The sequence below is a fragment of the Asparagus officinalis genome, chromosome 6 (assembly GCF_001876935.1).
Source record: "Asparagus officinalis chromosome 6, Aspof.V1, whole genome shotgun sequence".
NCBI lineage: Eukaryota > Viridiplantae > Streptophyta > Magnoliopsida > Asparagales > Asparagaceae > Asparagus > Asparagus officinalis.
Window position 1 is genome coordinate 2194279 of NC_033799.1, and position 14335 is coordinate 2208613.

Consider the following 14335-nt stretch of genomic DNA (forward strand, 5'->3'; position numbering starts at 1 on the left):
ATATATCCAGTAAAATATAGAGGCCTATCATGTTTTGAATTCCTGACTTGCATGTCTTCTTTTGTAAAAACGATGCAAGGAAATTTGGTAGCTGCCAGATTGCAATGCTGCACTGATGACTCTGGCTTTTCAGGGTTTGGCTTGATCTGAGTAAGGAATACCTCGGAATCAGCCAAAGCTTCTTGTAAAGCTTCTCTGGTTTCTTTTGAGAGGCGCAACAACTCGTATAGCGTAATCCTTGCTGGGATATTGGCCAGCTGAGCCATAACGTCGAAACGATATGGTGCGTTCGAGCTTTCCGGTTTATCTCGTCCAATCGGTCGGCTGAAACGAGGTTGCTTCTCTTTTTGCTTGGCCGGTTGTTGCGGCTTTTCAGCAGCTACTGGAGGAGTTGTAACTATCCCCAACTCTTTCAAAGTTGTAGCATTTGGGTTAGAGGTCTCAGGATATTTATAATGATACTCATTCCCACTTCTTGTAGCGAAAACCTCTTGTTCTCCATCAGAAAGTGATAAAGCTCAGAAAGTGATAAAGCTGCTATATCCTCATCGTTCTTCTCGGGAATCGCCGAGGCTCCATAGCAGGACTTCTCCTTTCCCTTGCCTTTTGACTTCTTCTTTGATGTGGGTGTCGTCCACTGTTCATCTTCAAGCAAATCCGGATGAACCCAAAGGATTTTGCTGTTGGGAGCTGTGTGAGATACGAGCCCCTTCTGGCGCTGTCGATGAGGGTCATCGTTGATGGTTTGCATCTTGACCTTTGATACTGGCTCGGCTTGAAACCAGGACAAAGGAACCGATCCGAAGCTAATAGAGACCGCGTTTGCGCCTACCTTCTTCTCCTTTGGCTTCGGTGTCACAATACCAACATCAATCAATGTTTGAATTTTATCCTTTAAAACATAACATGTCTTAGTAGGATGGTGGACCCTTCTGTGATATGCACAATACTTTGGGTCATTGATCTTCGTTGCTTCTTCTTGGTTTGTGACCGGTGGAAGCTTGATCTTGTTGTTCTCTAACAAGTATTTGAAGATGACCGGAACTTCATCATCTTTGAAAGAGTATTCCTTTGGGAATCTGGGCTCAGAATTCTTAAACTGCTTCGAAGGCTGTTGATTCTGGTTTGGCGCCAACTGGAAGGATGATTGTTGCGGTTGTTGCGGTGGCTGTTGTGACGTCTGATGTGCGTCCACAGCGGCTACAGACCCTCTTCCTCTGCCTCGAGGGTTAAAGTTCTGCTTTTGATTTTGATTCTGATTATTAGCTGGTGGCAAACCTCGCTCCAAATTCTTTCTCTTGAGGAAGCGTTCAGCTTGTTCACCTCTTACTTTCATCTCTTTCCAAGTTTTAGAGGGAACAACCCCCACCACTTCTAATACATCCAAGGACAGATTATTATGACATGTTTGCAGAATAAATTCCTCAGTGAGTGGATCTCTGCAGTTCACCGCTTTGTCCCGGAATCGTTTGACAAAGACATCAACCGATTCCCCATCCTTCTGCTTCTCATCCAACAACGTGCCGATCGAGACTTCCGTGTCGTCGTCGAAGAAATTGGTGAGGAATAACTCTTCCATGTCTGCCCAGCTAGTGATACTCCCAGGCTTAAGGCGTCGGTACCAATCGAAGGCAGGCCCGCGAAGGGTTCCTACGAATGACCGGACCATCAGGGCTTCGTTCCCAGATATTGCGCCGAGATGCGACTTGAAATAGATCAAGTGCTGAGTTGGTGAACCCCTGCCATCAAAAGGAGTAAAGTTAATCAAATTAAATTTCTGGGGATAAGGAATCAGGTCCCACTCCCTCGGGTACGGGTATGGGATGCCCGTTTTCTTCACTTCTTGAGCCGTCATCAAAGCGTTGACTTTGCTCTCAAGATCGTGCATCTTCTTGTCCTCTTCCTCGCTTTTCTTCAAATAGATTTGTGGAGGTTGAGTGGCTGACTTGGTCGGATCGCTTCCGGAGTTATCTTTATCTGGAGGAGGATCTTCAAATATCGTCTCATCCTCTTCATTACGCCGACTGGATTCTGCTCTTTGGCTTGATTCCGGTTGGTGTTGCTGAACCTGCAAATCCCGCATCTGCTGCATGGTCAACTCTATTTCGGTTTTGAATTCAGCTCTAATTTCTTCGCGTTGTTTAGCCAACGCTTCCTGTAGTATGTGAGCCAATTGATCTGGCGTAATTGCAAATGATTCTCTGGCTTGTCCAACACTGGATGTGGTGTCGTCAGAAGCGACAGCAGAACAAGTGTCTGATAATTCTTCGTCCGAAGATAACCCCTCGTGCATTCTCTTGTAATCTCGTCGTAGGTTGGCTCTTCTTTGTAATCGCGCCATCCTTTGAGAAAGACCCTGCTCAACTCTCCCTCCCGGAGAGAAATCAGGGTCGGGGTTAGCTAACTGTTTCTTTCCTTTGTTGGTCATGTTGATAGTGACCTCAGGGAATTCATCTCGATGGATTACAGATTTTTTCTTGTTGAAACGTCTCATTTTGGGTCTTGACGCTTCATTGGACAATCTTTGAAATACGGAGACTCTTGTTGAATTATTCTTAGAGCATCCGCATTCTGTCAGCACTGCTTTGATGAGTCTCTCGCAAGCGCAATGGGACTCATTCTCTCGGACAATCCTCTTTCTTGAGTTATTCTTCTGATAGTACAGCTCGTCATTATTGTGATTCGAGCAACCTATCCTTTGCCTCTGAACTTTGTTGACATACATAGGACGACTGGTCGTCGCCTCTGAGCGATCCAAAGTTGTATTTTTGAATCCACCCCTTGCGGGAGTGGAGTTTTCATAGGTCCTAAACGAGAGTGAACTGGTATTCTCTCGTTCTGGACTTGAGTTTTCATAGGTCCTAAACGAGAGTGAACTGGTATTCTCTCGTTCTGGACTTGTGAGGTTCTCACAGGTGGGTGTTTACGACCCCCTGCATATGAAACCACTATGGGTTTATTTGCAACATCTGATGGTTGTTTAATTGGGGCTTTGCCTCGATCGTCAACCGAAGGACCGAGGCGATCTGTCATTGTCACTTTAAACTTAGACAAATCTGGGCTAACACAGGGCTTCACCGACGACGCAGTAGATGGGCCCGGAACAGATGCTTGCGGCGTCTTTGGCATCCAGACTTTATGATTTTTTGGTGACTTTTCAGACACCGTCTCTTTCTTAATTCTTTGCGCTTGTTGACGAAGAGCGCGAGTTTGGGCAGCCTTCGCCTTACGCCTTTGTATCCGTTCCTTGAGGGTTGAACGGGCCCTTTTGACGAGAGTCCACTCCTCCGTCGTAAGTTGTGCAGAAATATGATTATCTTGCCGTTGAGGCAACTGGGTCATTTTCTGTTTTCTCGACTCTAGGTCCGCATAGTAATGGACCCCGTCGGTTTGTTGCATGGCCTTAGCCAATTGTCGAGCACGGCGCTGACGCTGTCTCTGACGAGCTCTTTTCGTCAGCACCGGTGAGCTATTGATCAACGACTCCGTAACTGGTGTAGAGTCGTTTTGAGCAGGGACGTTGCAAGGAGATTCCTTAACAACGATCGAGCCAGAATCTTTGTCTGCGGCCTCCGTTGGAATTGCAGACTTGAAAGTTTTCGAAATCTTCCTATATTTGCGAGACGAGGAAGATTTCGCGGATGAGGATGATAAATACTCCTCAAACTTCGCCTGATCGAATTCGTATTCGATCTCTTCATTGATGATGATCTTGATCGGTTGCGACACCGCGGTCTCGGCAGCGAGACCGCTGGCTCCCACTGTGGTCGCCAGCTTGTTTGGTTCAAAAGTCGCTGCTGTGGAATTCATTATAACTTTGTTCGATTACAACAAATTCGAAAGAATAATCTTTTTATAAGACTTTTTCTACACAACAAAACAAAAATTACAACTCTTGAGAAACAAACACGAAAATCGTCTATCAATTCTCGTTTTCGTGGGACTTTGCCTGTGCCGGGAACGCTTTGGTTCGTGGACCGCCGATTCACAGATCGTGAAGAGGGGGCTTATGATTCTAACTTCGTTATCGAAGTAGAAATTGAAACGATATCTTATCGAAGTAAGATAGTCGTTCTTCTTAAAATCAAGTCGAAGCTTAATTTCAAGGCGTTGCAAGAAAAGAACTCAAATCTCTGCTCTCTCTGCTCTGGAATGCTCTAACAAATGCTCGATCCTCGTCAGAAGTGACCCTAGGGGGGTATTTATAGCCTCAAGGGTCTCGCTGGCGAGACAGCAAAACCTGTCTCGCTGGCGAGACAGCAAAGCCTGTCTCGCTGGCGAGACAGCAAAGCCTGTCTCGCTGGCGAGACAGCAAAGCCTGTCTCGCTGGCGAGACAGCAAAGCCTGTCTCGCTGGCGAGACAGCAAAGCCTGTCTCGCTGGCGAGACAGCTCATACTTGTTCTGATTTTTTCCAAAACACGGTATGAAATCCTTTCTTGTGATTTTTTGAGTTATCTTCTTTATGTTTGGGATATCTATTAGCATTTTTTGACGCCTACACTAGCAAATTAAGGAGCTCATGTGTAAATGTCTCAAACCATGCTAGTGAGATTTAAATCTGAATTATTCAGAAATATCAGTCCATTTAAAGTGACTTTCGGATTGATCACCATTTTCATGGGTCATCTACTTTGAGATTTGATCAACCAAGAATTTAAAATGTATGTTAATAAAGGAAGATAATGTTGCATGCATGAGATAAGCCAAGTTCCGGATCCATGAAATGCTTAACCTACCATGAGAACTCGTTAGGGGCATAAAATTGTTAATAATCACCAACACGTCAGATTTTCAATCTGAGTATTTAGTCTCTTAATTCGAACAAGTCATCTCTCCATTAACTATACGTTTCACACGATATCATGTCAATATCAGGTGATGTAAATAAATGTGTTGTTGCATATGAATTCCTAAAATTTTCATAGAGATCGTCTTGTCTCTTGTAGGTGATAAACATACGCTTCATATAAAAGATGCACATATAACAAAGAGATAATTCTATCAAGATATCAGAAAGTCTAAATACAGATAATACATTTCAAGAAGATGATGGCTGTCAAATACTCTACAGTACATTGTGTGTATATGCTTCGTAGATTGAACTTATTTCTATTTTGCACTCAAGGTATGAATCTCGATTCTATCATTAAATATATTTTAAATAGACGCTTTCGGTTGAAAAGTGAACTTACTAGTGTTTCTAATACCAAGGCAGACACGAGTTTAGCCCATGGTTTATTGTATTAATTGCCTTCACGTTAAGCTTGCATATATATGAAACTGACCGCTAAGAAAAGGCATGTACATATTAATGGAAGGGAAACTCAAGAGCTGCATGTCTCGTTTTGCCTTCACACAAGTCTTGCACTGTACCACTACCAAACTCAGTTGCTATAAATAATTAGGAACAGAGGATATTACATCTTCAAGGCATCAAGACAAACAATTAAAATCTTTAATTAGCCTAATTAATTAAGGTGGTAATTAATTAGGTGAGCTTTTGGAGATGAAGGGTGCTAGCACCATTTGGCTGGGAGTCATTCTGCTAATAGCTTTGGTACCAGGTAACTAATTACTTCAATAATTTAAGTGAGCTAGGTAAAATATTAGTTAGATACGACTGATAGCAGTCTAGCTTAACTCGTAAAATATTATCAGTGTCATTAAAGGAAAATAACGAAACTACATAATGCTCAATAATATGCAGAGATGAGAGTGCCACATGCAGAAGCTAAAGTTTGCGAGGCGCCAAGCGCAGGTTTCAAAGGGCTTTACGCGAGCGATACAAATTGTGCGCAAATCTGCATCACCGAGGGCTGGACTGGCGGCTATTGTGAAGGGCTGCGTCGTCGCTGCATGTGCCAGAAACCCTGTTGAGCTTAGTTTATTTGAGCGTCTTCACCTTGTTGGAAGTATAAGACTTTGTGTTATTTCATGGAGTGAAAAAGACTGAATAAGAGCAAAATTAGACCAATTCTCAATTATTCTCACTCTGATGTGTGTTCTCAACATTATGACTTGGTCTATCGGCTCGTTTTTTGGTCTGATCCCTATAGTGAAAAAATATCAAGTGTACTTCGGTTCATAGCATTTAGTGTGCACCAAATGAATTTCTATATTTAGATCATTAAATTTCGAGATTCAAGCACATATCTAGAGGTTGATATCATTTAGGTACACATTTAATGTCACGAGCTGTTTCCCTAAGTTTACTTGTGTCCAAAATTATGTTTTAACCTTGACCATTTGCAAGTAGTAACTTGTATATAAAATGTAACTTACAATGGAGATGTTAAAATTACAAAAATACCAATATGTTTTGCAGAAATGCAAAAGCTTACTCTCCCTTCTCCGATATTAAACAGTAAAAAAAACTTAAATGACATGAACGAGCCTTTTGTTAGAAAATTTCATGTTACTTGCTTCTAATGAGGTTGTCTAGATTAAATATTGTTTGGTGGAAAATTTGAAGTAAAAGAAACGAAGGAAAATTGATCTGTATTCCTTTAATCTCGATTACAATTGGATTTCCTGATTACAAAAGAGAGGAGAATGAATTTGATTCTCCCCTTTGTTTAATTCTGGGTTCTTCACGGTGGCGATGGAGTGCCTCCCTCGAATGCTCGCGTCGAGTTTGCTCTCCGTTGACGATCCGAACGTCTTGATTCACTGGAACGTGGTCTTCTCCTCACGATTTGATGTTATGGAGAACTCTGAACGAGTTTGAATCTCTATGAAAGAGTTGATTTAATCGAAATCGGTCTATAAGCCAAGGATGAAGAAAGCTTCTGTTGCTGATCTTCAAAGCTCCTGTAATTCCCCCCCCCCCAAGCGGTCTATAAGCCAAGGATGAAGAAAGCTTCTGTTGCTGATCTTCAAAGCTCCTGTAATTCCCCCCCCCCAAGATCTCTTCTTTGCTGTCAAAAAGAAGGATGAAAGATCCAGCCCCCGAACTGAATTGATTTTCAGTTATTTATAGAGGATTAAAGGGTGTAACCACCCCCTTAATTCGCTCCTAAGTGGGGCTAATGGGATGTAACCGCCCCTTAAATCACTCCTGAGTGGAGTTGTGATCCCCTCAGATCGTGGGAAACGGTTTTGAAACCGTTCAGCTCGTGTTTGAATGAGTCAAACGCAAATCCTGCATTCTGGAATGAAATCTGCGTTTGAACGCAGCGTCTGGAGGCTCGGACGCAGCGTTTTGTTGGAAGCTGCGTTAGCAGTTTGTTGGAAGCTGCGTTTGCGGCCGAACATGAGCTGCGTTGGCGGCCGAATCTGAGTTGTGTTTGCAGCTTTTGGAGCTGCGTTTGCAGCGTTGGAAGCTGCATCTGAGCTGCGTTTGCAGCGATTTGGAAGCTGCATTTGGCAGCGGATGGAAGCTGCGTTTGGCAGCGGATGGAAGCTGCGTTTGCAGCTTTCGGAGGTTGCGTTTGAGCTGCGTTCGTGGATATGAACACGACACATCTTGATGCTGGTACGCGGGGAGGACTTCCACGTCTTGATTTGAAGAGACCGTTGATTTGTAGTCTATTTCTGTTGAAGTGTTGCAAAGATCGTCATTTTGTAATCTTTGCTTTAGCTCTCTGATATGTGAGAGTCGTCAGATTGTAACTCCCGATGTTGATTGTGGAGGCTGTTGATTAAAGCTTTTATCAATTGTTGTGAAGGTCGTCAAATTGTAACCTTCATCGATCCACGTGAAAGTCTTCAAATTGTAGCCTTCTGGAAGTCGTCAGATTTTAACTTCCATCATTGGTGTTTGATGGGGATCAGCTATCTATTGTGATTTTTAGACAGCCTACAAATATGTATATGTTAATTATAGTCTCTTTCTTTTTTAGGATTAACCTAATTTGTTGCCTATTTCCTTTATTAATTAGATGTTTACTTTTCTAATTGTTCTTAATTAATGAAAATACATAAAAATTCTTCTCCTTACCTCTCTCATTTCTAAGTTTTAAAAAGACTCACATTACAAGCATTTAATTAATGAAACGATTGCATTTGTTCAACAGAAAAACACAATGGACAATTCACCTGATACAAAGGAAGGTCAATTAAAGCTTTACATGAATCCAGACATTTAATCATGCACTAAAAAGTAAATTAATCAATGGTCATCATTTGTTACCATAAACCAAAAGAGAAGTCAACATAATTTTCTAAAATGTAAATAGGGTATAAAAACTCTCACAACTCATAGCAAGGTTACTACCTTAATCTTTTAATTAGCTAGTAAAAAGCTAAGAGAAGTCTGTAGAATGATGAAGAAGGGCTCCCCACTTTGCATAGCAACGTTGTTGCTCATCTGCATCTTGGCTTCAGGTAATTCTTTCCTATACGCAATGATCCAAATTTTATTTGATGCGTGTGTTTTCAATTTACAAGTTTCTAAAACAAAATAATCAAATCCAATCTTTTATAAATTCTTTATGCTTGCATTCAAATATTACACCGTCATTCTCCTATCACTCAGTTTGGTGCTATTAATTTCCCAACACGGTCTTTTTTTATTCCAAATAAGATTCTGAGTTTTTTTTAGTAGTTAACCTGAACAAGATACACAGAAAAGTTGGTGATAAAATTCTAATCGAGTTTTCAAAAGAAAGACTCTGATTATATATACCGAAACCCAAAATAAGCTAACTCTAGAAGCTTAAGTCGAGTTGTCTATGAGTAGTACGACATGTCTCAGGTTCGACTCTCTTGGGGAGCATCCGTAGGAAATTAATTCATTGAAAAATCTTAAATCATATATGCATTGAGGCGTGTTCCTTAGCGACGCTCGGAGATTTTATACCCATCATTCAAACATCAAATCAAAATATATACACGCACACATGCATACAATTAAGTGGTATATTTTATCAAATGCTGCGGGAATGAACTATTTCTTTCATAACGGGATTGACTCTGGATTAACTGTATTTCCAGGCACAATTTTCACTAGATTAATATTTGTAGTACGTACTCAGCCCTTTTATTATAATTATTTTTTATTATACTAATTAATGAACATATGGTGCGTCATTTGCAGAGATGATGGTGAGTGTCAACGGTGGGTTTCTTTGCTGGACCCTTGATGATTGCAAAAAAGTGTGCGAATTGGCTGGATGTGCCGATGTAAAATGCCAAAAAAAACTCGTCTTCTACATCTGTGATTGTTGCAAGGTGGTTTGCAAATCTAATGAATGATGCGCTGCTTGCCCTCAAATAAAGTTCAAAGAACTTATTTCCTTGTACGGATTCAGTAGGCTTAATTTGGCATCGATAATAAATGCTTTTCGGACTTGTCGTCGTTGGGAATTTTACAAATTGTTTCTTTTCTCTTTTATCTTGATGATTATAAGCACATGCGTTTGGCAATCAGAAAGTAAATTGAAAGTTGAAGTAGCAACTGGCATAGCATTCACTTTTTTATACGCACCGCGTGGTTTTAAAATTACAAAAAAAAATCTTAAAAGGGTTATACGTACAGTTGTTTTCATACTCAAATTAAAAAATGGACAGTTAAAAAATGGACAATTTTACAACACTGAGTATTCAGGACAACAGCATATTCCGCCGAAATTCTCATGCATGTCTTATGCAATCAAAACCTAATTAGCTGTTTAAGGATGATCAGTTTGTCAATTATGTATAGTTAAAAAGAGTTCGTGAGTTATTCATACGTGTTACCAAATTATAAGAAAGGAAAAAGCGGAGAAAAATACATATTTCGTTCGCAAGCTCATATGGGAATCAGAGATACTCGTACCTTGAGCGATTTTGACAAGTCCTAAGAGCGATTTTGACAATTGATCAAAGTGGTTTATAGTGGCTTATAAGCCAGTATATGAGATATTTGACAAGTAACTTATTTTGGCTTATAAGGTACCAACTGTTGAGCGCTGCGGAAGCCAAACAACCAAACCAACGTGCTACGAGAAATCAAACCAAACGAACGTCGAGAGAAGGCCAAACGAACCAAATCAATGCCACAAACACAAACAAGTAATTTTAACGTGGTTCGACAAGTTGCCTACGTCCACGGGGTAAGAAAGGGATATGGTTTTTCACTAAAAGAGAAGAAGAGTATAAACTGAGATTACAAATCACTCAAACTCACCAATTAATCTCACCAACAAATCTCTAGAGAAGAAGAGTATAAACTGAGATTACAAATCACTCAAACTCACCAATTAATCTCACCAACAAATCTCTAATTCTCTCCAAACAAAACCCTAACCAATAGCTCAGAAAATACCTCTTTTCTGTGCTCCAAATATTCCCAATTTTTTTCTCAATTATCTCTTCCAATTGTTCCATATATATAGAAATCCTAAAATCATAAACATACTAGGAAATTCTAAAAAAAAAACAAAAAACAAATTAGGAATCCTAATAACCTATTACCAAAACAAATTAAGAATCATGTTACCAAAATAGATTAGGAATCCTAATAAGCCCATATTACCAAAATAGATTAGGAAGCCTAATAGCCTCATGTTACCAAAATAGATTAGAAATCATCTATCCAATAATTCTCCACATCGGCGAAGTTTTTTCAAAACTGAGCCGACACCAATACCAACCAAACGTCTCACTTGTTACGTCTAGTACGAAGTTGAACAACCAACTCCCGAATCATGGATCCCAATGTTACCTTCAAACGTGAATCGACCAAGGTCACCCTATAGATTGCTGCCTCCAAAACTCTAAGTGAAATGATATTCTTCTTTAACTGAGGAACGAACCTCACTCCAACCAATTCCCGAATCACTCCGTCACTTATCCTAATCCGAACGGCTCTAGCGAGCCTCCAAAACGACCAAACCAACATGCTATGAGAAATCAAATCAAACGAACGTCGAGAGAAGGCCAAACGAACCAAATTGATGCCACAAACACAAACAACTAATTCTAACATGGTTTGGCAAGTTGCCTACGTCCACGGGCAAGAAGGGGATATGGTTTTTCACTAATAGAGAAGAAGAGTGCAAACTGAGATTATAAATCACTCAAACTCACCAATTAATCTCACCAACAAATCTCTAATTCTCTCCAAACAAAATTCAAACCAATAGTTTAAAAAATACCTCTTTTCTGTGCTCTAAATATCCTTAATTTTCTTCTCAATTCTCTCTTCCAATTTCTTCTCCCTTTATTGTCCTAGTTCTTCCTAATCAATGGAAAAATATAAAATTTCTTCTCCCTTTCTTTTATTTTTAATAATAGGACTCACATCATAACCATGAATTAAAAGAATTGCACTGCCAATAAAATAATACAATGCACAATTCACGTTTACATATAGAAAGTTCAAAGCTTATGAGCCTCTATGAGCGCAAAGAATCCAGACATTTGTTTATGCACAAAAGAAATTAAACTAATAGATGCCTAACATTTATTAGCACAAACAAGAAGAAAGTTCTCTAATATAAATAAATAGTTGGCAAAGTTTTGTAAACTAATATAAATGAATAGAGGGTAAAACTCTCACAATTCAGAGCAAGATTAGTACTTAATATTTTAATTGGTAAAAAGCTAATAAGAGAAATCTGTAGAATGATGAAGAAGAAGGGCTCCCCACTTTGCCTAGCAATATTATTGCTAATCATCTTGGCTTCAAGTAATTCTTTCCCACATGCAGTCTAAATTTATTCATCTTTTTCGTGTTTTTGATAATTTTGTAAAAGATATAAATGATTATGCTTTCATATAAATATAACCCTTGCATTCCATCCATAACAAGATTAAATCTGGATTTACTTGTTGGCTAGAGAATCACTTAGTCTAGAGCTAGGTCTTAGAAGACTATGCATTAACTCCGGACTTCCTTAAACCGATATTAGTCAGTAAATTTATGGTGCTTTGTCTTAGAAGACTATGCATTAACTCCGGACTTCCTTAAACCGATATTAGTCAGTAAATTTATGGTGCTTTATGTAGCCCACTTTTTTAACCTTTAATTTTATTTTGCTTTGGAATTTTTGGCCCTCTTTATCTACTAAAAAATCTGGATGAATCATATTTACAGGCGCTTCCTTTTAACGTATTTAAGATCAATGCAAAGCACAATAGCAGTCTCTCACTATTATTCTGTGGGGATTTCAATTTTAGGTGGCTCATGTTAATTAATAATTCCATCTTATTGAGGTTTTGTTCGTACTTAATTGCTAACTCAAAGGAGCTCCTGTGTAAATGTTTTAAACCATGCTAGTGAGATTTAAATCTGAATTATTCAGAAATATCAGTCCATTTAAAGTGACTTTCGGATTGATCACCATTTTCATGGGTCATCTACTTTGAGATTTGATCAACCAAGAATTTAAAATGTATGTTAATAAAGGAAGATAATGTTACATGCATGAGATAAGCCAAGTTCCGGATCCATTAAATGCTTAACCTACCATGAGAACTTGTTAGGGGTATAAAATTGTTAATAATCACCAACACGTCAGATTTTCAATCTGAGTATTTAGTCTCTTAATTCAAACAAGTCATCTCTCCATTAACTATACGTTTCACACGATATCATGTCAATATGAGGTGATGTAAATAAATGTGTTGTTGCATATGAATTCCTGAAATTTTCATAGAGATCGTCTTGTCTCTTGTAGGTGATAAACATACACTTCATATAAAAGATGTACATATAACAAAGAGATAATTCTATCAAGATATCAGAAAGTCTAAATACAGATAATACATTTCAAGAAGATGATGGCTGTCAATACTCTACAGTACATTGTGTGTATATGCTTCGTAGATTGAACTTATTCCTATTTTGCACTCAAGGTATGACTCTCGATCCTATCATTAAATATATTTTAAATAGACACTTTCGGTTGAAAAGTGAACTTACTAGTGTTTCTAATACCGAGGCAGACACGAGTTTAGCCCATGGTTTATTGTATTAATTGTCTTCACGTTAAGCTTGCATATATATGAAACTGGCCGCTAAGAAAAGGCATGTACATATTAATGGAAGGGAAACTCAAGAACTGCATGCTTCTCGTTTTGCCTTCACATAAGTCTTGCACTCTACCACTACCAAACTCAGTTGCTATAAATATTTAGGAACAGAGGATATTACATCTTCAAGGCATCAAGACAAACAATTAAAATATTTAATTAGCCTAATTTTTAGGAACAGAGGATATTACATCTTCAAGGCATCAAGACAAACAATTAAAATATTTAATTAGCCTAATTAATTAAGGTGATAATTAATTAGGTGTCAAGGCATCAAGACAAACAATTAAAATATTTAATTAGCCTAATTAATTAAGGTGATAATTAATTAGGTGGGCTTTTGGAGATGAATGGTGCTAGCACCATTTGGCTGGGGGTCATTCTGCTAATAGCTTTGGTACCAGGTAACTAATTACTTCAATAATTTAAGTGAGCTAGGTACAATATTGGATACTACTGATAGCAGTCTAGCTTAACTCGTAAAATATTATCAGTGTCATTAAAGGAAAATAACGAAACTACATAATGCTCCATAATGTGCAGAGATGAGAGTGCCACATGCAGAAGCTAAAGTTTGTGAGGCGTCAAGCGCAGGTTTCAAGGGGCTTTGCACGAGCGATACAAATTGTGCGCAAATCTGCATCACCGAGGGCTGGACTGGCGGCCATTGTGAAGGGCTGCGCCGCCGCTGTATGTGCCAGAAACCCTGTTGAGCTCAGTTTGTTTGAGTGTCTTCACCTTGTTGGAAGTATAAGACTTTGTGTTATTTCATGGAGTGAAAAAAACTGAATAAGAGCAAACTAGACCAATTCTCAATTAATTACTCTCACTCTGATATGTGTTTCTCAACATTATGACTTGGTCTATTGGCTTGTTTTTTGGTCCGATCCTTATAGAAATAAGTATCAAGTGTACTTCGGTGCATAGCATTAAGTGTGCACCAAATGAATATATGTATTTAGATCATTAAATTTCGTGATTCATGCACATATCTAAAATGTTGATATCCTATAGGTACACATTTAATGTCGCGGGCTGTTTCCGTAAGTTTACTTGTGTCCAAAATTATGTTTAGCCTTGGCCATTGACCATTTGCAAGTATTAACTTGTATTTAAAATGTAACTTACAACAGAGAAGTCAAATTACAAAAGTACCATATGTTTTGTAGAAATGCAACCTTCTCCGATATTGAACAGTAAAAAACTTAAATGACATGAACAAGCCTTTTGTTAGAAAATCTCCTGTTACTTGCTTTTAATGAAGTTGTCTAGATTTAGATGTATAAGTTAATTATAGTCTCTTTTGTCTAGATTTAGATGTATAAGTTAATTATAGTCTCTTTCTTTTTAGGATTAACCTAATTTGTTACCTATTTC

At 38.9% G+C, this 14335-nt stretch overlaps 2 protein-coding genes across 2 annotated transcripts in view; both read left to right on the top strand.

Moving 5' to 3' along the window:
* The window catches only part of LOC109844715, an 11104-nt gene extending 5226 nt beyond the window's left edge, over positions 1-5878 (top strand). The window contains exons 4-8 of the mRNA XM_020413830.1: positions 377-438; positions 1162-1173; positions 1315-1338; positions 5566-5599; positions 5709-5878. Coding sequence (XP_020269419.1) covers positions 377-438; positions 1162-1173; positions 1315-1338; positions 5566-5599; positions 5709-5878 — 302 coding nt within the window. The remainder of the gene's footprint in view (positions 1-376; positions 439-1161; positions 1174-1314; positions 1339-5565; positions 5600-5708) is intronic.
* Positions 11541-13722, top strand: LOC109845613 (defensin-like protein). Its single transcript, XM_020414885.1, has 3 exons — positions 11541-11612; positions 13291-13362; positions 13502-13722. The coding sequence occupies exons 1-3, from the start codon at positions 11549-11551 to the stop codon at positions 13669-13671; spliced, it is 306 nt and encodes a 101-aa protein (XP_020270474.1). The 5' UTR covers positions 11541-11548; the 3' UTR covers positions 13672-13722.

Coding starts and splice junctions, on each gene's coding strand:
- LOC109845613 (XM_020414885.1), top strand. CDS start 11,549: ATGATGAAGAAGAAGGGCTCCCCACTTTGCCTAGCAATATTATTGCTA. Junction 11,613..13,290: donor GCTAATCATCTTGGCTTCAA/GTAATTCTTTCC, acceptor ATAATTAATTAG/GTGGGCTTTTGGAGATGAAT. Junction 13,363..13,501: donor GCTAATAGCTTTGGTACCAG/GTAACTAATTAC, acceptor CATAATGTGCAG/AGATGAGAGTGCCACATGCA.